The 27,881-nt window shown below is 38.6% G+C and overlaps 1 protein-coding gene across 4 annotated transcripts in view; it reads left to right on the plus strand.

Annotated features, from left to right (window-relative positions):
* The window catches only part of Daam1 (dishevelled associated activator of morphogenesis 1), a 159,758-nt gene that overhangs the window by 92,804 nt on the left and 39,073 nt on the right, over nt 1-27,881 (plus strand). For all 4 annotated transcript variants that reach the window (XM_047538382.1, XM_047538385.1, XM_047538383.1 and 1 more), the window contains 9 exons: nt 15,716-15,787; nt 21,222-21,316; nt 23,367-23,700; nt 24,302-24,412; nt 24,522-24,625; nt 25,748-25,814; nt 26,048-26,165; nt 26,600-26,738; nt 26,990-27,048. In XM_047538382.1, coding sequence (XP_047394338.1) covers nt 15,716-15,787; nt 21,222-21,316; nt 23,367-23,700; nt 24,302-24,412; nt 24,522-24,625; nt 25,748-25,814; nt 26,048-26,165; nt 26,600-26,738; nt 26,990-27,048 — 1,099 coding nt within the window. The remainder of the gene's footprint in view (nt 1-15,715; nt 15,788-21,221; nt 21,317-23,366; nt 23,701-24,301; nt 24,413-24,521; nt 24,626-25,747; nt 25,815-26,047; nt 26,166-26,599; nt 26,739-26,989; nt 27,049-27,881) is intronic.

A 27,881-nucleotide genomic window follows, 5' to 3' on the forward strand; every position in this document is an offset into this window, starting at 1 on the left:
ATTTCAGAGGCAGAGATGGTAATTTAGGAGAATATATTGTAAATAAGGAAGCAGACCAAGAAAGTCCTTCCTGTTAGCACCAGAAATTGGTAAAATGAAGACCTGTTTGTAGCAAAAAATCTATGGCAATGGTGAGCAACCTATAGTTCCTTAACTTCTGAGTGGAGTCCTGGACCTGATTTCAGAAGCACCCTTAATTTATGTTTGGGAATACTGAGGCCTAGAGAAAGTCAAACCTCACTGCTTCTCAGCCATGTGCCATGGTGTCTTAATGCTCACTGAACTGGTCTAGTCCATGGAGACACGCACTTGATTGGGTTTGCCTGACAAACCATCATTGGCACCCACTGAAGTCAAGTCCAGAAAGTGGGCACGGGTGTCGGTTGAACTGCCTTAAAAAAAAAAATTCCTCACACTGTCTGCTGCCTAGAAAAGTGACATGGTCGATGAATATCTTTGGCTTTGAAATAAGAAGACTAAAGGATATTTTTAAATGAGAACATTATCATTATTATTGTTTGTAGCAGGGGGAAAAATCCCTTTATAGAGCACAACACCGAGAGGTCCCACGAAGCAAGTGTCTCCCCCAAGGGAGTGACTTCCTGGGGCCAAATGCCCTGTCTCACCACAAAATGTGTTCAGAGTTTCAGTATTATAATTCAACAGTGTGTTCTAATTGTCTTATATCTTCGGTTAAGCTAATAAAACAAAACTTCATTGTTGGGGAGAGAGTAAAAAGAATGTTTCAGCACAGTTGCAGATATGTTATTGTTAGAAGTATTAAATCTAATCAACAGAGCAGATGTTCTGGATTTCAATAAATTGGAAGTCTCCAAAATTTCTAAAAAAGAAAACTAATAAACCACTAATAACTTTCCCTTCCAGCCATGGAAAACACTATTATTTCCTGGTTGATTATTTAATTTTTCTTATGAAAGTTTTAAACATTCAAAAAAATCCACAATCTAATAACACTCATATTTAATAAAAAGCTAATATTTTGCTATTTTCACCTCAGGTTTCATTTAAAAAAGAAAGAATCTTTTAGAGTTATACCCCAAAGGTGACCTATATTGTGAAGTGCTATTTTTTTCTTGCCCACATATTTATAACCTTATTCTACATACACATATTCATAAACTATATGTAGTATTCCTTCATTTTAAGTGCTATGTAGTGGTACGTTTTATGAGCATGGCACAGTTTGTCTTTATCTTCATTAGCCAGAGCTTAGTTTAGATTTTTCACTATTTAAATTCTTATGCATATGTTCAAGAATTTCTCTAGAATAGACATGTAGACATGTAGTTACTGAGTGGTTTGATGTGAACAGTTTCACCTTTAATTGCTTTCCAAAATGGTTATAATAATTTATTTCTGCAGTGAACTAATTGCCAACCCTCTTTGGGTTTGGTATTGTTTGAGGGAGGAACGAGTATCCTGTGGCGCTCATCGGTCACTTTACATTGAATGTTCCTGGTACAAGAAGCTATCATTAAAACTCTTCAGGTTTCCCCTATATGTCTCATGAAGCAAAGGGAAGTTAAAAATTACTGGAGTAGAAAATGATCATTAAAAAACAACAACCAAAGCCCACGGTTTAGAAAATGAGAAAAGCATTCCATTCAAATACCCATAAAGCTATACAAAAATACAAAATATTGCAAGTTTATAAAAATAGACAATTCACTCTGAATTATGTTTCTTTGGTTTGCCTACAAAGAAAACTTCTCTGTGTGTGGTTCACTCTTCCCTCTAGATCTCTTTGCACCCTCAGTTCCAGATCCAGGCAAATTGTGTTTCCATCTTTAGCAAGCTCTTGACTGATATATGCCATCACAAAACACAGGAAGTTCCTTGGAGTCATTTGCCACTTCCCCAGTTGATGACTGAAGTGCAGGTGCAGCCTCAGCCTGTCTGCATAAACATTTTGAAAGTCTCTCCTCCACCTGTACCCCTTGATTCCTTTGGATATTCAGAAATTGAGGGGTTCAACTTGCTATCTGCCATACCTACACCCTGAGCTCCTTCTTACATATGAGTTCCTGAATTTTGAGGTTGTTTATTTTCCATTCTGCAACTACTTTATTTTGGTTTTTGCAGCATTGTAAAGACAATGAATGTGCCTCTGCTTTGTGGATAGCATATTTCTCTTGCACTTCCTAATACTCACATTTCTTCAATGAGTAACAACCCTGTCTTCAGGCTTTTGCTTTCCCTGTAATTAGGGAACACAAGGCTGAAAGAGGGCAGGACTTCTTGTGTTTGTGTTCACTCATATTCATATAGTAACAAAAATAAGTAAGCAATATACAGCTGAGAAAAAGTAAGGCATATTAGTTGGACAACTCAGTTACGTGAGGTCATGGGGAGCTTGGAACTTGTATGTCCTGAGGGGCTCTCTTTTTACTTCTAGAATGGGAGATAGAGGAGCAACTCCCACAGCTTTCACCCGGTGCTTGTCACTTACACCTACATTGGTGCTCCAATGTGAGAAGAACGCTCTGTCTGCACCTCCATTCACTGGAAGAGACTTGGAGCTTTCGGTTTGAATGGAAGCCCTGGGAGGGCAATGATTTTTCAGCCACCACAGAGCAGCTATCTTTGGCCCCCTCAAATCATTAATTCTTAAGCAGGTTCCTTTTGACAGCTCTGGATTGCATGCCAGTTGCAGAAGTTGGAGTCAATAACTGTCTTAGAGCCCTTCATCTTTGTCATGGATCACTTATCAACAGGGCTGTTGTAAAACCAAGACATAAAGTATGCAGGCCCTTTAAGCCTCTTGCCCATGCATATTGAAGCACATAGGCACATTCCCAAGTTCTTCAGTCTGCAGATGGGAAATTTTGTTAGGCATGATAATAGACAGCTGCAGTGTCCTGTAGAACCCAAAGTGAGTTTGGTTAAAAAATTTGAGTAAGTGGTCTTAGTAACAACTTAACTTTGATAGAATGGAATATCAGTGTTTCTCATATCTGAGAATTCACAAGTAACTATTCATTTTGGACCCCAGTGGTCCTTCAAACACAGAGTATAAAACACATGCTGGACCAGTGTACATTCTTTGTTACATTATTCCTTTAGGACCATGACTTCCTGCTATAGTTAATTGAATGGGCTACAAATAGCCTTAAGCATAACTGGTAAAAAAAAAAAAAAAAAGATGTATCTTGATTTCTAGCTCTGAATAATTGGGAATAAAAACCTGGAAGACTTTGAGAAGGATTCAGTAGTGATGAATGATCTCAATATGAAGTAACATGGTAATTGATTAGCAGTGTCTGCTATAACACATGATGGGAGAACATGACATATATAGCAAATATTTGCATTCCTGTCCTTTAAAGTTCTTCTTGTTCCTAGATTATAGTCAGATTTAAGTAGTATATTCCATACTTTTCCCTTAGGCCTCTCTGTTGTTCTCAGCAGACTCTCCAAGTGCTGTGGCTCCTACTTTCATAGATTGCTCCAAGCCCACCTGACTTTACCAACTCCATGAGATAGGTCTATGAAAGACATCAATAAAAGTAAAAGCTCCCCTTGGAAGAATGATGAAGGGAAGAACAAAAATACACTTAAAAAAATTTTTTTTTTCAGTGTTGATGGATATTTTATTCATTTATTTATATGTGGTGCTGAGAATCGAACCCTGTGCCTTACACTTGATAGGCAGATGCTCTACCACTGAACCATAATCCTAGGCCCCCAAAACACACTTTTCCTGTGTATTTCTTTTCATTAAGAGCTCTAGTATTATCATGCCTGATACTATTGATTCCATTTCGTTTTTGGCACAATTCAGAATTTCTCCTCTTTGAGAAGTAGGAAGAAGCTTTGCACTTCCAGTGTAAGTTCGAATCTGCCACTAATACTTCTAATTTGGGGTTCTCGAAATTCCTTACTCTGTAGGAACCTGGTAATTTGTGGTACTAGGAATGGGTTACAGTAGAAGGTCTACTGAAGAATACCACCCTTAAATTATAGTGTCTTAAATTCTGTTATTCTTTATTGCAGTGTAGGGCAACTTTTGACTTGAACAGATTTCAGATGGTATCCTTTTGTTTGTTTCCTCAATTTCTAAGAAGGATTGATTCAGTGGTGATGAATGATCTCAACCTGAAGTAGCATGGTAATTGATTAGCAATGTCTGTCACAATACAGGATGGGCAATACTTCCACATAATTAGATGCTTCTGATAAAGTGGTGTCTTGCAACTGATGCTTTTCTTTTTTATTTATTTTGCCAAAAATGCTATCCCTAATTCAGTGGTACATTGTACAGTCAATGATGGCTTAAAATTAGAGTCTTGACTCCCCTTGAGGACAATTGACCCTGTATTAGCATTTTTTGTCATTATCCTGAAAATGCTTCCCTGTAAGGACCATGCTGTTAGGTGCTTACTGTTTCCCCATTCTCTTCTTAATTACTATTTTCCAAAGGGTCCTCTCTCATTATAGCTGGTGTTAAGCTTTATATTGCAAATCATAAACACACTTTGATTGTTTTCCCAAGAGCAGGTTACGGAACATCAAAACCTGCTTTATGACATTTTGAAAGGCTGGTCTAGTAGCAGCAAATCTGGTAGCAAGATGTGAGGCAGGAAAGGCGATTGACACACTGATTGGATTTCCACACTGCATAAGAGCTTAGTGATGTGTGTCCAAACCTGTTAACTTACTAACCAACTGGACCAAATTGAACCTGGGTCTGTAGCACCCCATGGTGGCATGTGGGTCTGAACAGAACTGATTCTGAACAGGCTCCATGGAATCATTTGTTTCATGTTATTGCACACACTCATGTCACAGGCAAAATGCCTGCCTGCAGGAGAATGTGGGGTAGTATCACCTCTGAAAATAATATTTGGAGAATGTTTCTTTTTCTTTGTCATGAAAATGAGGGGGTCTTGTCATCTAAAATTGGTTTCAGATGTTGGAGTTGTAACCGATTGAAAGTTTTAGGCTTCAGTTATATTCCAGACTGTGAAGTGCTTTGCCAAAGAAATGACTTGTTAAAATAAATAAAGTCAATGTCTCATAGTTTGGGAAATGGACTGTAAAGGCTTAGCTCTTAGTTCTAGGCAAGGTTTGTGGTGCCTTCTTAGATAGAGCAGCACATGAGATGCATTTACTTCCCTGAATTCCGTAGCAGATGACTTTTAAGACTGCAAGTCTGTCAAGTCATTTGGGGCTTGTCTAGGAAAGGAGAGGATGGTGGGACAGGGAGTTCCTGAACTGTTTCAGAAATGTCGTCATACTCTTGTTCTTTATTGTTGTTGCCGCTCCTCCCTTCAGGGTGACTAAATGTCTTTAGAGTGGCACTCTTCTTGCTTTTCTGATGTGCTGGGGGAGAACAAAAGTGATAACTGGCTAAGAAGAAGCACTCGCCTGGTGTTTCATGTGCCGTCTCATTTCAGGCCATTCAGAAATCGTGGTATCAGTGTAAATAAAGATTGTGACACATAGACAATATCAGTGTAACATTTTGTGTTAGCAAGGAACTGTATCAAAGCATTTTTCCCCACTGGAATTCAGGTATGATTGTGCTTAATCTTTATTTGTTTGTTTGTTTGTTTTGGGGGATGGGTACCAGGGTTTAAACTCAGGGGCACTCGACCACTGAGCCACATCCCCAGCCCTATTTTGTATTTTATTTAGAGACAGGGTCTCACTGAGTTGCTTTAGTGCTTTTCTGTTGCTGAGGCAGGCTTTGAATTCTCCATCCTCCTGCCTCAGCCTCCTGAGCCTCTGGGATTACAGGCATGAATACTTAGGAAGACTGTGTAACCCTGCAGCAATACTAACACAATACTGCTGAGTGTAGTACTTCTTAAATGTAGAACAGGAACAATGCCCTTTCTTTTAAATATTTTTTTTTTAGTTGTCAATGGTTCTTCCATTTATTTATTTATATGCAGTGCTGAGGATCAAACCCAGGGCCTCACACATGCCAGGCAAGTGCTCTACCGCTGAGCCACAACCCCAATCCCCAGAATCCCTTTTTATCTGCTCATAATCCACAGTGCTGAATAGAATCCAAAAAGTCATTTGAATTTCTTCTCATCACTTTATTCTTCCACTAAATATTGAGTTCTCTTATGGACTGAGCACTGTTCTAGGTGTTACAATACAGGAATAGAATAACTAAATTCCCTTCTTTTCCTGTGAGTGATCCATGAAGCACTTAGCAGGTCCTAGACCTCATGCCTCCAAACTTCTGAGCTGAGAGGTTACTAGAAAATCACTAACTTGTTCTGATAACCAGTTCTAAGTCTTTGCAACTATCATTAGCAATAATTATACCTATCAATACTTTTCACTCTTATTCTCATTATGTTAAAAATGATCAAGTTTAATTAACTCTCTTGTACCTTCATTAAGCCCCAAAGTTTATAAATGTATCTTCTAACTTCAAAATAAAGACTAAGCACTTAACACTGCCACAAAATGTTAGTGAGCAGTAGCCAGCTGTGGTCTTCTTTTAAGTCAGAGGGTCTAAACTCACTAAGCTCATAGCTGTATTTGATGACCATCACAGAAGTCTTTGTAATATCCCAAATATGTGACCAAAAATCTTCCCAGGGGAAGATAGAGGACCAGGTGCTCCCTTTTAGTGGAGGTGAAATGGAATGGTTAGGAGTTCAGTGGTCTCAAGTTAGAGATTCTAATACACAGATAGAAACCATGCCATACAGCCTCAACATGGCAAGAGGAAGACAGCAAGTTGAGGTGCAGTAAATGGCTAGGAGTGGAAATGTACTTAACATCCTATCTTTAGCACTCTTCAGAGTTATTTCTGCCTGTCATTATCTTTGAGTATTTCACAAATCTGTAAATAGCTTATTTTTTTTAAATCCCAAATTGGTAGCACTTCAAATTATTATTACCAATTGAAATACAAATTGTGTCTGATGCAGTGGATTATTACCCTCTTATTTTGCATCTGTATGTCTACTCTTTGGATTTTCTTTTAACCAGTTGTAACATCTTCCAATTCCTTCATTTATTAATGAATTAAGTAAAATCTTTGACATGAGTTCTTGCCATACTTTTACTTTTGAAAAAATTCTTTGTTAATATAGAATGCTAAACAAGGGACATAGAGGAACTAATGTATTATAAGTTATTTAAGGTCTTTAAGACCTCAGAATATTTTGCTTTGCAGTATGTGATAGGCTAGCAGGCAGCTCTGCATGAGAAAATGTGATATTTTATATGGGCTCTATTAGGCTTTATACCTGCATAGACCAGAGAAGGGGAGGGAGTAGAGTTCTGGGAGTGAGAAGAGTTGTAAGACTTGACTTGCTAAATGGAAGAAATCCCTATGATGTGTGAAGTGGTGCATACTTAAGAGAGGAGCAGAGAGAGCAAAACTTTAATCTGGAGGTGAGAAAAACATTATTCTAAAGGGGCTTAAACTTCCCACGAAGTTTCTTGGCAGATAGCAATCACAGGTCCTATTCATCTGTGTTCAATTCTCTTAAGATTTTTTTCTTAGAGATAAAACATCCTTAATCTCATAATAAGAAAATCAATTTTACTATTTAGTTTATGGCCAACTTTGTTAAAATTGGGATTACTTAATAAAATAAAAACTGTATATATATATGTTTAGCTCTACTTTATATGACATGTGTCTTTTATTCTAAGTCCTAAATGTTATTATTGGGGAGTTTCAGTTTCCTCTTGGAGAGGGATTTTGATCAGCAATCCTCCAGTCTCAGGAGAAACAGCCTGCAGTGGTGCATCCTCAATACAAATATCCGAGAAGAGCATTTCCTAGGAATTTAGATATATTTGTAGGCATTATCTCTGCAAATAGTGGACATGAAAGTCTGATGAATTTATGGAAAATCTGAGATTTTTTTATGAATTGAGGAAGATAAACTTGTGCTATATAGCCAGAGGAGAATTGTTGGCTTGGTAAAGAGGAGATTTGGGGAGAACATAATCACTCTGTTCAAATTATTTGAATATTTACTGAGTGGTTACTCATAGGAGAGATTAGACTTATTCCATGCAGTTCTCAAGGGAAAAACTATAGCCAACAAGTGCTTAAAGTTATAAGGTATCTGTCAATTCAGTATAGGCAAATTTTCTTACAATTCATGAGAGTGCTGGTTCCAGTGGATTGTGGATTTCTGGAACACTTCTCAGTGGTAAATTGTCTGCTAGTGACTTTATAAGGGACCCCTGTGTAGAGAAACTCATATTATGATGTCTCTAGGGCCAAAGACCAACTATATAATTCTGCAATGTCTTAAAAACATAGACATTTTATAACATTAGGAAAAAATGGGAATGATTTGTTCTTTCTTCTGTGATTCCAAATGGCAAATATGAAAGTCATTGTTCTTGCAAGTCATCATCCTTGAGTCTTTCTGAAAAAAATGACTGACGTTCTGAGGCTTAGGAGGAGATGCTGGATTTCCTGGCAGATGAAGAAGCTGCTATTCTGTAATCATTCCTTGTGTGGACCCAACCAGATTTTGGCAACAGATACGTTTGATGTATAATTGTGGCAGTGGCCAAAAAATATAACCAAGGATTGGCAGTTCTAGTGACCACATAAGTATCATGAAATGTGACAGTGTAGGAAATATTTTCTGAAACCCACTGCCTGCCTTTGGCCAGCTTCAGAGATAGGATATAGTTTTAGCCTGCTGCTAGGGGTTAAAGGAAGGTGTTGAAAGGAGGGAAGGAAGCAAAGTTTCAGCAACCCAGGTTTTTGAGCCTCTTAGTCCTTCTTGATTAAAGAAGAACGAGATAGGCAGAGGGGTTCTTTTGTGTTGTTGTTGTTTTTGTTTTGAGGTGGGTACAAATATCAGAATTTAAATGACTTCACAATGTGATGCCATTTTAAAAAGCAGGATTAGACAATATTCAGGGAGCAGTGAGCTTGGCAAGAAGGTGGAATTTGCAGACTTTTAGGTCACTTTTAGGTCCAGAAAAGGTTGACATTACTGTGCAAATTGCAAACATTTTATGAGCTGATCATAATTTGTAACTGGGCTTGCTAGAAGTACAGAGGCTTCAGGGCCAGGGAAAGCATAAAAAATAGTGGTGACCACATTAGGATTTTGATGTACTCCAGTTCTCTTGAGAGCCAACCTTAAACTAGAACAGGGTCAACAAACTACTGCCAGTCACCTGTTCTTTTTATTTATTTTTTTAATTTTTAAAATTTGTCTAGTCACCTGTTCTTATAAATAAAGCTTTATTGAAACACAAAAATGCCCATTCATTTAAATGTTGTCTGCCGCTATTTTCACACTACAGAAGAGCAGAGTTGAATAGTTGTGACAGACTGTGTGTGCTCCACAAAGCCTGAATTATCAGCTGGCTGGCCCTCGGTCTGTCAGGTTGGTCCACACTTCATCAGGCGTGTTTTGAGAAGATGCTGTCTAGTCTGTTTTGAAGCTGCAAGGAGAGTGGACAGAAGTTTTTAGCAAAGTCTCTCATTAGTATGTTTCCATCTCCATCCTCTCTTCTCTTCCTTCCTGTCATTTGGACCTGGTCTCACACATTGGCACCTGCTCCCTCTCATTCACTTGAGTCTTAGATGCCATGCATCACAGACATACCTCGTGGAATAAATTGTTTTGTCCTGTCTGCCCTTTTCCATCTAGTATTCTATAAAAAAATTCTAGGTACAGAGTGGATTTATTTAAAGTCCATTGTATTCATTAGTGTTTGGAGGTAGGCCCATGAAATTCAGACTAGTAATGACAATTTAATGCAAAAAGGTAATTATTTTGTTCATTAACAAGGGGGAGAATTTCTTAATCACATATGATCACATGTGTATGTGAATTTTCTAATAGTATTTTCTTTGTGTATAGAACCAGCTTTTATTAGTAATTAGCTGCCTTTTCTGTATAATGGAAATCATCAGAATGAAATTTACTTTGAGTCGTACTGAAATAATTCCCTTCTGCTGGTGAAATTTGTTCAATTAAACCATAATATCTCTCCGCTATTTTTGAGATGATTGTAGTATCACACATCACTAGAAAAATTTTAGCCACTCTAGACAGTAAAAGAGTGTCTTTCTTCCTGACAAATAATATCTAAGAACCTCTTGGATTGGTAACAGCACACGTGGAGATTTATGGCTTTAGTGGGCTGCGAATGTTGCTTCAGCCTGTGATTTGTGGTCTAGTGAAGGACCGCAGAACATGTCCTTCACAATCGATTGACCTTTTGCGCAGTCTGTTCTAGGCCTCACTAAGACCATCTTAAGCTGAAGAAACACTCCACCTCTATTTCCATATCATTATTTGGGAAATGGTCCTATTAAGAAAGGGCCCTATGGCAATTTCAGAAAAAGTTAACAGTACTTAAAGACAGTTTTGTAATTGTACTGTGAGTCTTACATATACCAATGAAAGACTTCAGCTGCTCCCAAGAAAATTGTTTGTCACGCAAGTTTCCAAAAATGTTTATGTGGAAATCTAGAAAATTTTAGCCACTTTGGGTATTTAAATCTCATCCCATGACAGCTTCTTTGTCTGCATGACAAAGAAGGGGTTGAAGTGTGCTTTAGAAAGAAAATCCAGTGACAGAAGACAATTAGAAGAGAAATGTTTTTCAGTTATTTGCTGTGAAGGTAGAGGAATGCCCAGGAACAGAAGACAGAAATATCTCAGGTTATAGGGTGTTGATACATTTTATATTACATGGAACATCAGAAAAAGCAAAGTTCATATATTAACAGAATATACAATGTACAACACCTTAGACTTTAGTTCTATATTAATTGTAAAAATACTACAAGATTTGGGGAAGTTAAAAATTTGAATTGTACATAAATTTATAAGTAAAAGACTCTCTGCTATTACCCAGAGGTGGCCATTTAGTTTCCTTTCATGTATTTCTGAAAATAGTTGTATATAAAATATTATTCACATTCTTCCCTGCAAATGGGAAATAATATTCTGAAGCCTCCCCACCCCTTAATATATTTGGTCATTTTTATACTATTACATAAATCCACTTCATTCATTGTTATTGCTGCATAGTAATTTACTCAACCATTTTCCTCTCCATACCTTTGTTTCTTTTTTAGTTATTTGCTAATTCAGTGAGAAAATCTTTATGATATATATCTGTGAATATATAATTGTGGGTATATAATTATGGACTGGTCACATTTCTAAAAGTAGATTTACAGGGTCAAAGGTTATATGCATTTTTAAACTTGGACAATTACTGCCAAATTTTGCCTCTAAACGAGTTGCTCCAATTTTTTATAGTCCCAGTAACAAGTACTTAGGGTGGCCATAACTGGAGACTCCTGACTATATCATTATCTTCATAGCTAACATTTATTGAACATGTTCTATATGTGCTGTTCCCAGTGTTGTCCTTATTTTGTATTAGCTTTATAGATCCTCCTAATGACTCTATGAGAGAGGCAACCATTTTATAGGCAAAAAAATAAAAACTAAGTCACAAAGAGGAACCTTACCAGCCTAAAACTCACGTAACTAGTATAAGTGACTAATGATTTAAATGCATGTCTTTTGATGGTGAGACAAGTGGAACACGGTCCAACTGGAGGTGGCAGAGAGATGAAAGTGAAGTAAGAGACAGAAGTCCAGGATACAAGCCGTGGTGTTTACCTTGTAGAGAGTGAAAACGAAGAAACAATGCAAAATGTGTTCTTATTGGCAAAGTGATTTTGAAGAAAACAAATGCACCCTTGTGTGTTTTAAAGAGGAGCATCTCTTGAAGATTTTTATCAGCCACCGACCATTCCATTTAGAATGAAAAAGATGTGCCATCTGGACATGAAGTGAGCTTAAAAAGACTATGTATTTCTTTACCTTTTAAATGAGTTGAATGATTGAAAAAAGTCAGTGTTCTTGAAAGTCCCCTATATTGCACAAGTTCTTTTTTCTAGCACCCACCCCCCAAAATTGGGATAATGGGAGAAAAGAGGTTAAATAATAGTTTCAGTGAAGTCTTAAAGCACAAGTAGTGCCCAATGTGAATTCCATCCACCAGGAAATCTTAGCCGTGAAGAGCCTCTTAAAGATGTCTGGCTATCTCACAGGGAAACAGGAAGAACCAGATTAGAGAAATTTAAAAAAATGAATATTGGCATCTCTCCTGCCCCTGTTTACCTTACAAAGGAAGGAACTGTTGAAAATGAACAATTGTATAATTGAGTTATTGAACAACATAAATTTTAAAAATTATTGATGTTGGAAATCCAGGCATCACGCTAAGTACAGGGCACGTTGTGTTTTCCATGTTAGCTCACTGTTGGGGCCATGGAGAATCTTAGCACTTGTAGGAATTTCAGAGACAGTCTGGTCTCACCTGGTTATTCTAGAAAGAAGAAAACTCGCCCTAGAGACATTCACACTTACCAAAAAATAACAACTGAGAAGATTAAAAGGGAAATTCTGGAATTGCATCTTCAGATACCCTATCCACCATACCATCTCTCTAAAAATAAGTGATATATGTAAATAGTCTCAAAAACCATAAATCAGTGGAGAATTTAGTAACATAAAGTGTTTTTTCCAATTATCTAACAGACCTTCTGAAGACAAGCCTCAGAACTTCAACGTTTGTAATATTTTCAAGAGGAAACAAAACTAGATTTTAATATGAATTGTCCATTCTGTAAGTAGACTAAATAGATCATTTAATGTGAATGCTAGAGTTCACATTCACATAGGACAACCTTCTCTAAGTGTTATGAATACTTTAAAGAGGGAAAAACTTAAAAAAAAGAAAGAAAGAAAAAGAACAAAGCTAGGAATTTTGCATGGAGGAAAATTCTAATGGTACTGGTGCAGAAGGTAGGCAAAGAGACTTAAATGTGTTGGATTTAAGGAGGTGTTTGTTGCAATTCCAGTGCTGCAACAATGCTAACAGCTCAGTGCTCAAAGTTAGCAGCTAATTTTCAAGTCTTCTTGAGGAATCCCCATGAAGATGGAGACCGAGGTGTGTAACAGAACAGAACAGATTAGGAAGAACCTTGTAACTGTAGTCTGTCTGCCAGTGTATGAAGATAGGTATGACATTGATAAAGGGTCAAAGGGCTTCTACAGAAAGAGTCTAGAGAGGGGATTAGAAGTAACCTGGGGTAAAACATTAGGTTTTAGAATTCTATTAGAAATGTTAAATGGAGCATCAATAGCAGTAGAGATTTAGGGAAAGGTGAACTCATGTTTTGGCCACTAGCCATGTTTGAGTTCTCTTACAGTGAAGCGGTTAGGAACAAAAGCCAGCTTGGCACTGAATGTATATTGCTTGTGATTAATGCAAGGTCTAATCTTTGGAGAGGATTTGCTCCGATTCTTCCTCTTTGCCTCTGAATTTCCAGCAGTGTGACTGTCAGCAACTCACCTAACCTCTCTTTGCCTCTTGTATAATTGGTATAATAGCAATACCTACCTCCTATGGTAGGCTGAAGAAAGAATACCATGCTTAGAATGGCCCTGGACCATGATTAGCTGTATGTGTGCTGGACCACATAGTACATAGGACCCAGTTACCCTCAGGAAGATTGTACATTTTAGGAGTGCCTCCCCTCGGCATGTCTCAGTGCCCAGTGCTCTTTATGGGACAATCCTCTCTGCCCCTCTGGAACAGTTCATTCCTTTCTTTCTGGCCCATGCCCCTGTAGAACCATAGATTCTAAGAGCCACACAAAGCAGGAGAGAGGTGGTTCACAGGTGTGAGTTCCCTCGGCTACTGACACACATACTTCCATGCGGAAGGACCAGAACCAGGACTACTTAAGGGAAAGCTGGATATACATGGCCAAAATGAGTACTCTAAGGGTGTACCACACCCGCGTGCCCCGCCCCCCATTGAGTGATAACAGTCCATTTACAAGCAGCTTTCACATTCTTTAAGTGTGTTTGATTTTCTCAGTACTGAGGCATGCGAAATAAAAAGAAGCTTGCTTTGTCTTATTTTGACTACAGTATCTAGATTTGCTCTTAATCTGTTTGCATTATTAAAACATTTCCAAAGTGTGAAGTTTTCTCTCTGAGCACTAGTCTTCAGTTTCTCAAGCCATCTCTGTTCTGTAATCAGGGCTATTAGGCTTAAAACAGACAGGCTCTTGTGGGACCTTGAACATGGGACTTAATTTTGTTTGTTTTGGAAATTTGCCCTAGTTTGGGGAGAATAAAAAGATCTGGCACCTTCTATTTTATATTATAGGTTCAAATACCATTGAATATCACTGTGGGTTTTGGCTTGTTAAATGCACTGGCAACAGCGGAGTTTGGCTAATTTTAATGCTCCCTTTTAAGAGGGAAGCAGGGTTCAGCATTTATACTACCTCTGTAGCTATTTTATTAACACTTTAAATTATAATCAAGGGCTGTTCTAAAAACGCATCAGATTTCCTAAACTTCTTTAAATCATGGAAGTGTAATCCAGTCCAGCTTCAAAGCCACTGCTGTGGCCTTTGTCCCCAGCATCTGGCTTGTACCATCTCCAGATGAAATGTTCACAACTGCCCGATTTCAGCTCTCAGTTACTGCCAACTTTTAAGTGTTGTAAACAATAGTTATTTTGCCCCCTTGTTGGGAGTACTTAAAAGATAGTTTGGGAATTGCATTTCTTTTATCCCACCCCAGTAGGCCTGCCTGGAAAGATTTGCTTAGAGAAAAGTGTTTCTTTGAGGTAAAGTATGGGACTAAAATTAAAAGATCCATCTAAAACCACTCTTCCAAGGATTGGGGTTCTTACACCAGAAGATGGAGCTCTGCTAAATGAGATGCTAAAACAGACTAGATAGCATCAAATTCAGGTAGCAACTACGTGTGCATAATACAGCATATTCTCTAAGGGGACAGGAAATACTCATTGTAGTAAGGGGCTTTCTGAGTGTGAAGCTAGCCAATTGCTGAATTTTCCTTTTCAGGCTGTTTGATCATACAGATGACTTACAACCACATAGGTGTACAAAAATACATAGAAGTCCCCAACCACAAGGCTATGAGCTCTGAGCTTTGGTACAGCAGAGACCATGGCCAGTTGATTTTGGGGGAGGTTTGTGTTCAGGCTAGCACAGACCTCCATCCACAGAAACCCTGGGAGCTCCTGCTCCAGGTCACACTGGTTTATAAGATGGGAGGCTGACTCTGGCAGTCTTGGAACAGATTTCTGAATTCCAGTTCTTTTCAGCTTAGGCACACTATGTTTTCTACCAAAGTCCCTGAGTTGTCACCACAGTAGGACTGGACCCATTTCATTACCTTCCATTCAACACCAGGCTTCATTCTACCTCCTCTTCAGAAGCAGTAACCTCATTTGGGTCACAGCAAATGAAACCTTAACCTCAAAATTTTACTGTCTACTGAAGTCTGAATAAACTAATTGAACAAGAGGGGCTTACAAGTGGCTGCATCCTGGGGTCATTTTTGAGGCAAGTTTCCTTCTCCCACGAGTCCTTTCCTGATGCGCAGTCCAGCACCACCTTCCTCAGTGAGACATAGGATCTAGGGATTGTTTGTCCTCAGTCCCACCCAGCTGAGTCTTTTTGCGGAAATTGGATTGGGAAGACACGCCCCCCTAATCAAGTGGGAGGCCTGGATTTGAAGCCAACATTTAAAAAAAATAAATGTCTCCTATCTGAGTGTCTTCTAGTGGTTTGTGCTCAGGAGGTCAGGAGAACTGCTATGTGTGCAAAACTGGTGATATGTCACCTTTTCTTTATTTTTTTTTCTTTCCTTTTTAGGACCAGGAAGAAAACAAGGGAGCTACAAGTTGGCCTGAATTCTACATTGATCAACTCAATTCCATGGCTGCTGTGGGTATACTTTATCTTCTACCGCACAGTTTATAATCCAGTACAAAGTACACACTTGCACAATAATTTCAATTGAGTAAGATCTACCAAATGTTATTACCCTTCCAAGCTCCATTCCAAACCCTCAGAGTTTGGTGAGGGGCCCAAGGGAGGGATGGATAAAGGGGCAGAAGTGTTACTTGACAGAGTGATTTTTCTAGTATGTTTTAAATAAAGTCTGCACACACTAAAATATAATTGACTTTAATGTTACAACAGGAAACATAATATGCAATCTGGCTCATGGTCAACTTTAACTTGCAATTGCTTTAACTGATCATTTGGAGCTTTGCAATACTGTTCTAAAAGTTGATATCATTTGAAAATATTATGATTACACAGCTCCTTCAGTATACTCCTTCCATTCTCTTTCTTACTGGGATCTTAGTTCCTTCTTGGCTTCTTGACTTTATAGGGGATCATGATGCTCTTTTCTTCTAATAGGTCCTTCAGGAATCCATGGAGTCAGTGGTTTAATGAAAAGACATAATAATAATAATTGTACTGAGATGTCCTTGGGAAAGCCTTGGCACATGGGGTTTGGATCCAGTCATGGCTTAAAATGCATTCTCAATACCTAAAATATGAATTCTGATCACATTATGTCTTGTGATGTCAGTGTTCCAAGCAGCTTGAGGGGCATCTACTAATCACAGCTAAAATTCACAGTAGTAAGTCAGTCATTGGCCTTTGAGGACTACCATTTTACATCCTGTTGCTGCTGATAGAAGTTAAAGGTTGCCCACAGTCTCACCTGTGGACACACTCAGGATATTATGAGTCAATATATTATATTCACCTTTTGAGTGTATAACATCCAAATAGATAATAGTTTCTAGAATATTTTCCTCTACCAATTTTCCTGCCTTCTCCGTAGTCCTTGTGGAGAATATCTGATCACTTGAAGCAAACATTTTAAATTATCAGTATTTTGTTGTTGTTGCCAAAGTTAAAAACTGATGAGAATATGTGGACCATTCTCTCTTTTGCTAAACTTTGAGAGGCCTTAACCTATAGTAACTTCCTCTCTTCTAGCTTTTGCTTTGAAGATGCTTCTTCTGCTGTTACATGAGAAATGATAAACAGCCTGGTAAATGTGAACAGGGCTGTATTAATTATTGAAGAAACTACACAGTTTTTTGTCTCAAGGGTTTCTAATCTAGAAGCATAGCAGAAAAAGGACAGGAAAAAAATCACCAAATTTTTCTTATTCAATGCTTAATGCAAAATGCCAAAGATGAGAGAAGGGCGATCTCAGCATTTTTACAGATGCTAACAGAATGTGAGATTCGTGATGACCACCAGGGATTTTGTGTGCATCCACCCAAGCAATAATAATTTGGAGCCATTGAACATTTCTTGCATGTAAAGGCTATTTTGTGAATTCTTTTTCCTATTAGGGGAAAAAAAGAACTGTCAGGCAGACTGTCTCTCTTCGTAATTAAGTCAGCATTGTCTGATGTCTAACAAGGGAAGTTTCTTCTTTGTTAATGAATTCCTTGCTATACATGGAGAAGTACTGAGTAATATGGATTTTCCTTTCCTCAAATATTGAGGCAGTTATATTAATTTGTACATTAATGACTTTATCCTTGGCCTGTCCAGAGTAGACCTGCCTCATTCTTGAGGAACAGGGTCCATGGTATCCTGGTATGTGGCCCTTCTTCAAGATGCCCCTTTCTTCTCCTTCCAGCTCCTTGGATGTTTCTCTGCTTCTTACCATCTTTGCCTGGTCTGCATTTTATTTCTATTTGATTTTCAATCTGAAGTTGCTCCCAGGACATCACAAGGCTATTAAATTGTGGCCTTGACATCCTTTCTGTGTTAAACACCTAACAGAGGTTTCTAATGTCCCCATTGGGACTGAGTCATCATCTCTCCAAGGTCAAAGATAAAGGGCATTAACTGTCCATGGAGGCCTCTAAACCTCTGCCTACCTAAAGGAACAGGGAGATCTGATGAGACCAGAAACCCTGTTACATTTTTGGTTTTTCTCACCATATCTGTTGCCACCACCTCCTTGCATAGTTCTAGCTAATCTCTCTGACATCTGTGCTGGAGAAATCCCATCAACACACAGCAGAAATCCTGAGACATTGTCCCTGGGGACCGGAAAGGGGCACAATTCCTTCAAATCCTCTCATGGCCCAGCAGCTAGACTCCTTGGCTGTCCACTAAGAGAACTGTGGAAGAGGCATTTGTCCACATTGTTATTATCCAGTGTCTGCAGCATCCCTGACATCTACCGCTATTGAGTATGCCTCATGTGACAGGCAGGGTATCGGGCGCTTTACAGGTTGTTTTAAATTCTTACCAGCACCCTATGCTGTCAGTGCTATTTATAGAAATAGAGTCTGAGACTCTAAGAAGGGTAATCTTGCCCAAGATCATCTAATTAGGAACTGGTCATCTAATTAGGAGATCAAACCTATTGTATGAGCCAAAGACTCCCTCCAATTTGCCTTTCCCAGACTTGGTTTTTTTAAAACCCGTGGCACACGAAAGAGGCCCGGTGACTCTTCGACTCCCCCCTCACCCCCCTCCCCAGGCCCACACTGTTGACTTCTCTGACAGGGTGGGGCAGAGGGCAGGCATCTGTTTTCTTTAATGTCTCAGGAGTCCGATAAACAGTCCAGGTCGAGAAGCGCCACACTTACTGATCCTTGAAACCAGCCATTCGTAGAGCCAGTGCAGTTGCTTCACGTAAGCCTCCTAACAGGAATGCTTTGTTCTTTAAAGGACCCCAGAGTGATCTGTTGGCTTTTAAAGAGCGAAAAATGGTAAAAGAAAGGAACGCAAGCTAACAGGTTCTCAAAGGACTTGGGCCTGTTTTGTATGTGGCTTTCCCATGCTTTCTCAAGGAGGCTGTGAGTTGAAGTTCCGCGTGCTTAGTGGGTTTGCTTATTGATTTCACACCAAGGAAATGCTCCAACAGCTTTTCAGACTCCCAGTCAGGAGCTGTCCACCTCTGTGTATATCTCCACGTCTTCCAGTGTCTACTTTAGCAATCTTAACTGGGAGATCCTCTGCCCATGTGTGTCCTGCCCTGGGCCCACTTCTGTGAGCAAGCATTTAGGGAGAACATCCAAAGTAGGCCTCTCAGGGCCTGTTCTCTACATGCCAAGAGGCATTGTTTGGCAACGGAGGACATCTTTAGAAATGTAGGCTTTTCTATGAAAAGGTGTAAATTGCTGGGCGCGGTGGCGTATGCCTGTAATCGGGAGGCTAAGGCAGGAGGATCACAAGTTCAAAGCCAGCCTCAGCAAAATTGAGGCACTAATCAACTCAGTGAGACCCTGTCTCTGAATAAAATACAAAATGGGGCTGGGGATATGACTCAAGAGCCCCTTGAGTTCAATCCTTGGTGAAAAAAAAAAAAAAAAAGTTTAAGTTGAAACTTTTCCCTAAATGTGAAGCTTGCAAACTTTAGAATTTATATAAATCATTTTATTTTGGAAATTCACATTAGAATCAGGTTTATCTACCTATCCTCAGTTTTCTTAACACACTAAATGCAATCAAAGATGTAAATCTACCTGTATCGTATACAAAGTAATAATCTCCTCTGTTTTGAGAGGAAGTTAACATTCCATATTGCAAAAAGAAGTTCCAATTTAACTTTCTGTGTCATTTCATAAGTCTCCCAACTCTCCTAGAGAGAGACTTAATGTTGTCTACTTTTATTCAAATGTCTAGGGTTGCTAAAGGGATAGATACATGCATCTTTACTTGGCATTAGTGACCCAAAATAAAAATGGGTCATCTTAAATTTGGGGGCAGTTTTATGAAATTAAGCTTAGGAACAAGAAATGATATTCATAAAAGGCCTGACTCTGAGCTGCAGTGATTGCTTAAGAGTACAAAGGAATTCAGCTGTGCCACTAGAGATTAAGCATCCTTGGCTGGATTTGTGCTGAATTTTTCAGGGATAGGTCCCACAGAGCTCTGCAGGAATTCATTGGTTATTTCTGCACACAGTTTCTTCTCCTACTGTCCTCTGGTGACAGCTGTCCAGATGCATCACCAGTAAGAGGACAGCTTTAGCAAAAACAATAACAAGCTAAAAAGAAAAGAAGCAGCAGCAGCAGCTCTGCTGGTTTTTATTGTAGTTGCCATAAATGAGACTGATGTATTCATTTGCTTTAGGTTTTCCCCTTCTTGTTAAGTGGTCAAACTTAGGTTTTAATAAACATTTAGTTACTTTATACTGATACTATTGATTTACAGTAATAAAGTCACCCTTGGTGATTGGTGATCCTGAAACAAAGGCAGAGACTGGATCATTGAGAACCATAGATAAGAGTCAGTCTTTCTATGGCTATTCAGTCACCTCAGTCTCTTTCTCAGTCAAACCTTTTATCAGAATTGATAACAGAAAAGGCAATTGAGACTGCACAAGGATGTATTCCGAGTAGGACGAAGGAAAGGGACCTGTAGCTTCATGCTTAGAGCTCCTGGGACCATAAGCCTGGAGGTACTTTGGAACAACTAGGCAATCATGAAGTGAATCAGAGTGGAAAGAACTGTGAACCTTACTATATTCATGACTTTTTAATATCAACTGACATGTGCTTACTTAAAATCTTGCTCCTGCAGCATCAGCATCACCTAAAAAAAAATAAATTTCAGAAATGTAACATCTCAGGCTTCACATCAGACCTACTAAACCAGAGCCTGCATTTTCAAAAGATACCTAGACAATTTTCTTGTCCACATTAAAGTTTAAGAAGCCCTGCTCTAACAGATCCCAGGGTAGGAAACACACACACACACACACACACACACACACACACACACACACAGAGCTCTATCCATATCCTGTTTTCTGAATGATGTGGGAGCATTTCAGAAAGTTAACACATTCAATCTGGAAGAAGTATCCATTGTAGTTTCAGGTCCACTTTAAGTGTTGGTCTTTAAAAATGTTGATATAACAAAATCCTTTTGATCTTGATTACACTTTTTGACTAAGAAATGGGAGCAATAGCATGGGAAAAATTGCTGCCACTTTCTCCATTTGATGGTGTGACAGTATCAACTTTAATTGCCAGAATGCTGTGCTCAGCTACAGGTCCAGTCTTTCATCAACTTTGAGTAGCAATATCTATATCAGGGCCTAGTCATAGAATAGTTACATAAGCACCTGGGCAACTTCATCTCAATTATGAGTTCTAAATATTTTCTTAAAGTGTTATTTAAAATTGAAAAGGCCTTGTAGTAAAAATAAAAAAATAATATGGAATTCTTGGTGATGTTTTTCTACACTTGGACTTGTAGTAAACCTTAATCATATATTTATTGATTATTAGAGAGTAGCATGTAATCTGTGAACTTGTCTTGTTTGTATGATAATTAAAAATATAATTTGAAGAAGTAACTTGTTTTCTTTGCATAGAGAAAATCCCTGCTGGCTTTAGAGAAGGAAGAAGAAGAAGAGAGAAGTAAAACTATAGAGAGTTTAAAGACAGCACTAAGGACAAAACCAATGAGGTATTTGTTTCCTGGGCAGCATGTTTTTGTTTCCTCTCTCCTTTCCTTCCTGCCTTCTTTTTTCACTAGTCAAACCTTCCAAGAAGTCCTAAATTCTTTAACCATTGAATATTTAATAAATTGATATTCTTCATTTAAAAGGCATCAGAGAGTCACTAGGTTAGCTAAAATTAAGAAAGAGACTAACAATAATGGTAAGAATGTAGAAAAATTGGAACCCCCATTTATTGCTCTTGGAATATAAAATGGTACAGTCATTTTGGAAAAGAGTTAGGCAGTTCCGCAAAAGGATAGTGTTGCCATGTGACCTGACAGTTCTACTCCTAGACATATAGCCAAGGGAAACGAAGGTGTGTTCCCCCAAATCTTACCCATAAATGTTTATGTCACCATTATTCAAAAGCCAAAAAGTTTGAGTATGTCCATCAAATGATGAATGGACAAAGTGTGGTATGTCCACACAATGAAGTGTTTTATGACCATTAAAAGGAATAAAGTTTAAAAAAAAGAATAAAGTACCTGTCACAGCATACAGTAACCTTGCAAATATTATGCTAAGTGAAACAAATGACCAAATATTATATGATTATATGAAATGTTCATAAGAGGCCAATCCACATAGACACAAAGTAGATTAGTGGCTGCCAGGGTTGAGCAGGGGAGAGTGGCCTTTAAGGGGTTGTTAAAATATTCTAAAATTACCCAGTGGCTGGGGAGGCTGAGGCAGGAGGATTGCAAATTCAAAGCCAGCCTCAGTAAAAGCAAGGCACTAAGCAGCTCAGACCCTGTCTCTAAATAAAATACAAAATAGAGCTGAGAATGTGCCTCAGTGGTCGAGTGCTCCTGAGTTCAATTCCTGGTACAAAAAAAAAAAAATTCTAAAATTAGATCATGTTGATGGTTGCACAACATGAATATACTAAATCCACGGAATTGTACTCTTTAAAGGGATGAATTTTATGACATGTGAACTGTATGCCAATACATCTTTTATCAAAAATAAAAGATGGGCAGCCTTTCTGGCAGTAGTGCTTCCACTGCATGCCTCCTCCACCTTCACTCTCCGTTCAGGCCTCTAGGATTTGGTGAGGTGTTGAGGTTTTCACAAACACAATTCATTAGCACTGGTGCTATGAATGAAGCCAACTGGTTTAAAAGGCTTGACTATATCTGGATTGTGTGGTTGGGTGGAATGGCTCAAAAATAATTGCCTTTCTTTATTTGATAATAAAATGCAAACTTAGAAAAATCTACTAATTGATGAAAAATACTGTGCAGTTTTATGACAGAGGTCTTCCAGACTATCTTAACTAAACCAGTGTTTGTGTTGGTGTGTTTTGCATGCTCAGATTTAATGGGATATCCAAGGCTAAATAATTTGGAAGTTTCTCAAATAGTAAGATAAACCACTTATCTCTGGAATTTTCAAGGGCTTCGACATCCACATAGGCATTGTGAATTATTCCCATTGATTTACTTTACAATAAAAGTTATAAAATATTGATAAAAATTAATTTACAGTCATAAAGGATTACTTTATCTGTTTAACTATATTATATTGGCATGTCATACAAAGGAAGGATTTTGTTATAAAACCTCCTGGGGATGTAAACAGTTATTCGTTTGATAAGCAAATGTCCTGGAGTTGAGGGACACCCGTTTACTTTTCTTACAGTGCACCAGGGCCAGCAGTCAGCACATAGAAGTGCATGGGACATGGATGCTACAGTAACTCAGATCAGCTGATGATTTTAACCTAAGACAAGATATACATTCTGAATGTCCTTTTGGCCCTGGTCTTTTATTCATATATGATCTATTAACTGGTTCTTTGTACCAGTAGAGATGTATTTACCTCAAATGGAGTTTTTTTTTTTTTTTTTCCTGATTCTGGCTAGATTAGAAGAGGCAGGATTGAGAAGACCTCGTCCATGTAAGGCCTTTGGTTCTTTTAGAACTGAGTCTTCTTTCTTTCCCTGAAGCCTGTCTACTAAGGGCTGTTGCAAAATCCCCAAGGAGCTTAAGTCTGATGCACTTCTCTTCATGACAGGTTTGTAACCAGATTCATCGACTTGGATGGCTTGTCGTGTATTCTCAACTTTCTTAAGACCATGGACTATGAGACCTCTGAGTCTCGAATACATACCTCTCTCATTGGATGTATAAAGGCGCTAATGAACAACTCTCAAGGTCGGGCTCATGTCCTGGCTCATTCTGAGAGTATTAATGTAATTGCTCAGAGTCTGAGCACAGAGAACATTAAGACGAAGGTGGCCGTGCTGGAAATCTTGGGCGCCGTGTGCCTGGTTCCTGGGGGCCACAAGAAGGTTCTACAGGCCATGCTGCACTACCAGAAGTATGCCAGCGAAAGGACCCGCTTTCAGGTGGGCACGCCCTCACCTTCATCACCCCATCCTTAACTGCACAGATAGGTGCCTCTTCCAGGCCTGGAGGGGGAACGTGACTTGAGATTCCCTCCCACAAGTGATTACTCACCCTGTAACTTCCCTTCTTCCGGGTCTAAGGACCAGAAAACAGTACATACCTTCTATAGTTGACCAGTTTGAGATTTTAGATTTACTAAACTTTAAAATATAGCCCTGCATCCTGCACGGTACATAGCACACATTTTTTTTTTTGTATCCTCTCAACGGAATGTTCCCTGAAACTTTTACAGATTGCCATTCTTGATTTAGGATTGAGATGAATCGCGATTATGTCACCTTTTTACTCAAATGTAAAAATCAAGCTGAGGTAACAAAGGCTTTATACACGTCTGTGTGAACATGCATGCTGCAGAATTTTTGAAAGTAGAATTTTTATTGATGATCTGAAGGGGGAAAAGGTAGCTTTCATCGGATCAATGTAATTCTGACTAAACACAAGATTTTAAAAATTAACTTTTGGGCATAAAAAAATTTTGTGAAATGAGCATAAGGTTAGTAATGATTCAGTCTTTTGTTTTTATATCTGTGTCTTTAATAGACCTTAATTAATGACTTGGATAAAAGCACGGGGCGATATCGAGATGAAGTGAGTCTCAAGACTGCCATCATGTCCTTCATTAATGCAGTGCTAAGCCAAGGCGCAGGAGTGGTAAGAACCTTCTGTACTACGATTTTTAAAATATAAAGAATAATTTTCAAATGAATGTTATCTAGTCTAAAAAGCACAAATATATGTTTTATCACCCTTTTACTTTCAGGAAAGTTTGGACTTTAGACTTCATCTTCGCTATGAATTTCTGATGTTAGGAATTCAACCTGTAATAGATAAGTTAAGGGAACATGAAAATTCAACATTAGATAGGTAAGTGAGCCTGTTCTGATCTGAGAGAGTTGATGCTTCTTCCGTGGGCGTGATACTGTACTTAGTGCTGACCTGTGTCTGTGGCATGAGGAGCTCACACCAGGCTATCGGTTCAGCTGACGACCTTTTATCCTAACGTATTATCAGTGAAGGAGGCAGCATGTTGGGCAGAGAACTTGATGTGGATTTTGGCTTTAGATCTGAATCTATATCCTATCCTAGACTTGCCTTGAACTTCCTGTGTATCCTGGTCAAGTTACTCATCTGAACTTTAGTGTTTTTGTACTTATAAAAATTGGTGACCACGGTGATGATGATAATGGCAACTATCTTCTTTGTTGCTAAAATTGACTATAAAACTTGGTGGTCTCAGTACCCTTGATTGGCATTCTTGAATCTCACCTTCCATTTCTTGTCCATCTGTTCCTGTTTGCAGTCATTTTACTGTTTCTGAAATGGCCCCAGTAGCTCTCAGATCTCTCCTTCTACTACCCTTCTTCATTTACTGTATCATGCTTTTCTTGATAGTCTATGAACATGTCAATAAAACTTTTGCCTCAGGACCTTTGCACATACTATTTTCTCAGCTTTAAAAAAATCTTTCACAGCTATCCAGAGTGTAACCTGTTCCCTTGTTCCCTGCAGAGAGATCTTAACTTTCCTTTATTTTCTGTTCCCTTGACCCTGATGTATTTACTATATCAACCCCAGTGCATAGAATATGTAGTAATAAGGCTTAATAAATATTTGAATAAACAAATGAATGACATGAATATTTCTTTTGTGATCTTTAGTTCAATAGCAAATCAAATATGGGTAGATGGGCTTATTTTTCTATAAAGGAACTCTGAGTAGAAACTGAACTTGATTATTTTTAGATTTGATAAACATTAATTTAATAATTGTCTACTATATGCTATGTACCATAAGTTTCTAAATTTTTATTTTTATCTTAATCTACTTTTCCTTATAATGCAGTTAAGTGAAGTCATTCAGGTTTTATTACTTTGTGTCTTTTAGCAATATCTCTGAAAACTTAGGAAAGGTCTATTATTAACATCTTGAATCCTATGTACTTGTGTTTATAGAATGCTTTTAATAACTTCTTTAATTTTCTTTCAGGCACTTAGACTTTTTTGAAATGCTCCGAAATGAAGATGAACTAGAATTTGCCAAAAGATTTGAACTGGTATGTATACTTACAATTATTCTGGTTTAATGCATCAGCCTCACAGAATTTCTCCTTAAAATGGTGGTGTACCATCAGCATGGACCAGTGTAACCTGTGAGCAAAATCCAAGCTCTGTTTTGTTACATAAGACACAGGATTAAATTGTATTTGCCTCAGACTGACTTACCTTGCATTGGGGGAATTGAGGAACTTGGGTGTTTGACTTCGATTTGTTTTTTTCTATAAAATAGGTTCACATAGACACAAAAAGTGCAACCCAGATGTTTGAGTTGACCAGGAAGAGGCTGACTCACAGTGAAGCCTACCCTCACTTCATGTCCATCCTTCACCACTGCCTCCAGATGCCTTGTGAGTGTTTGTGACTTGCCTGGGTGTGGCCGGGCGTCTGAACATTGTCCATGGGGCTCTGTCTTCTGAATGGTGCTCATCACGGGGTTGGCCCGTGTACACCAGGGATTCCAGAACTCGGTTTCTTGACAGCCCGTGTCTTTCCCCATACAGCTTGAGGGATGTAATAGAATTCACAAAATGAAGCGGATTATAATTTACTTTGACTTTGAAAGTAAATATACGCTTTACAACACACTTAGGGGTAGAAGATGCCTCTCAGACAAATAAATAGTCATTAGATGTCAAAATTCCAGTGTTTTGGGAAGCTTTGGTGCAGATGATGTAAACATCTCTTTGGATCTGTGGCTTTAAAGGGTGACCACTATTGTGAAATATGCATCATAGTTTACAAACAACTCGACAGTTTCTCCCACCATTCTTTTTCCTTTTAGACAAGAGGAGTGGCAACACTGTTCAGTACTGGCTACTGCTGGATAGAATCATACAGCAGATAGTGATCCAGAACGACAAAGGACAGGACCCTGACTCCACACCTCTGGAGAACTTTAACATTAAGAATGTCGTACGAATGTGAGTCTCTTCTTATTCTGTTGCCTGTGACATAACAGTGATAATATAAGACATCTGTTTTATCCTATGATCAAACATAAGTCACTTTGCAAACACATGCGATATGTGCAAGCAACATCTGGGTTTAAATGGGTTTCAAGCATTGCCCTGAGGATTTTCTCTGCAGTAGACTATTTTTGCACCTAGAGAGAATACATTTAGCAGCCGACCTTTTACGTCTTTTATAATGAGTACTCATTTAACTTCTACAGGTTGGTTAATGAAAATGAAGTTAAGCAGTGGAAAGAACAAGCAGAAAAGATGAGAAAAGGTAAGTCTTGAGGCCCTCACCGAAGAAGAGGCTGTGTTGCTAATTGTTGGGTGACCCGACAGGAGCAGAGGACATGTCATTGGTTGTTGGGTAACAGCCCTGCTCTTTGTATCTTGGAAATTTGTACTGATGTTTCCTGTTGACTTACATACGTCAGGGAGCCTATCTTTTTCCACGTCTTAAGGGCATTTTGCACAGGCTTTTTTTCGAACCAAGCAATTTTGATTGTCATGCTGATTCCCAAATATTTTATCCTTTGATTATAATTGTATACATTTTTCGAGGAGCTTGTAACATTTGCTGCTCAGTATTTGTTCATTCAGATTTTCTTAACTACCCATCATCCAGACCCTTCCTCTGCCCTGTAGCTGCTCTTTAAAGCACTTTGGGTTTTAAGAAATGTAATAAGGGACGCTAGGGTTTGCCCAAAATTTTAAAAGGGAAGCATAGTCCACTTGGTCTCAGCATCCCAGTTCTCTCCATGACCTTAATTTGGCACCAGTCATAAAAAGAGAAATCATGCAGAAAATCAGCGACAATTGTAAAGATATGTGTTATGAAACTCTAACAGGCCAGCTGTTAGCATTTGAGTAAGTCTTTGATATTATCCCTCTTGTGTTCCTCATGGTGCCAGCCACTCACAGAAATGGATAGCTTTCCTGCTGCCTTCAGAATATTAGCAAATTAAAAGTGGCCTCTTTGTGAGAATAGTCATCCTCCCAGCCACCACTCTTTCACCATACTGGTCAACTGACTTCCTTTTCCTTGTCCAAGTTATTCAGTCACCGCCAATGAAATGCAGTAGCGCTCACCCCATTAGTTAATGCCCTGAA

This window comes from Sciurus carolinensis, chromosome 2 (assembly GCF_902686445.1).
Source record: "Sciurus carolinensis chromosome 2, mSciCar1.2, whole genome shotgun sequence".
NCBI lineage: Eukaryota > Metazoa > Chordata > Mammalia > Rodentia > Sciuridae > Sciurus > Sciurus carolinensis.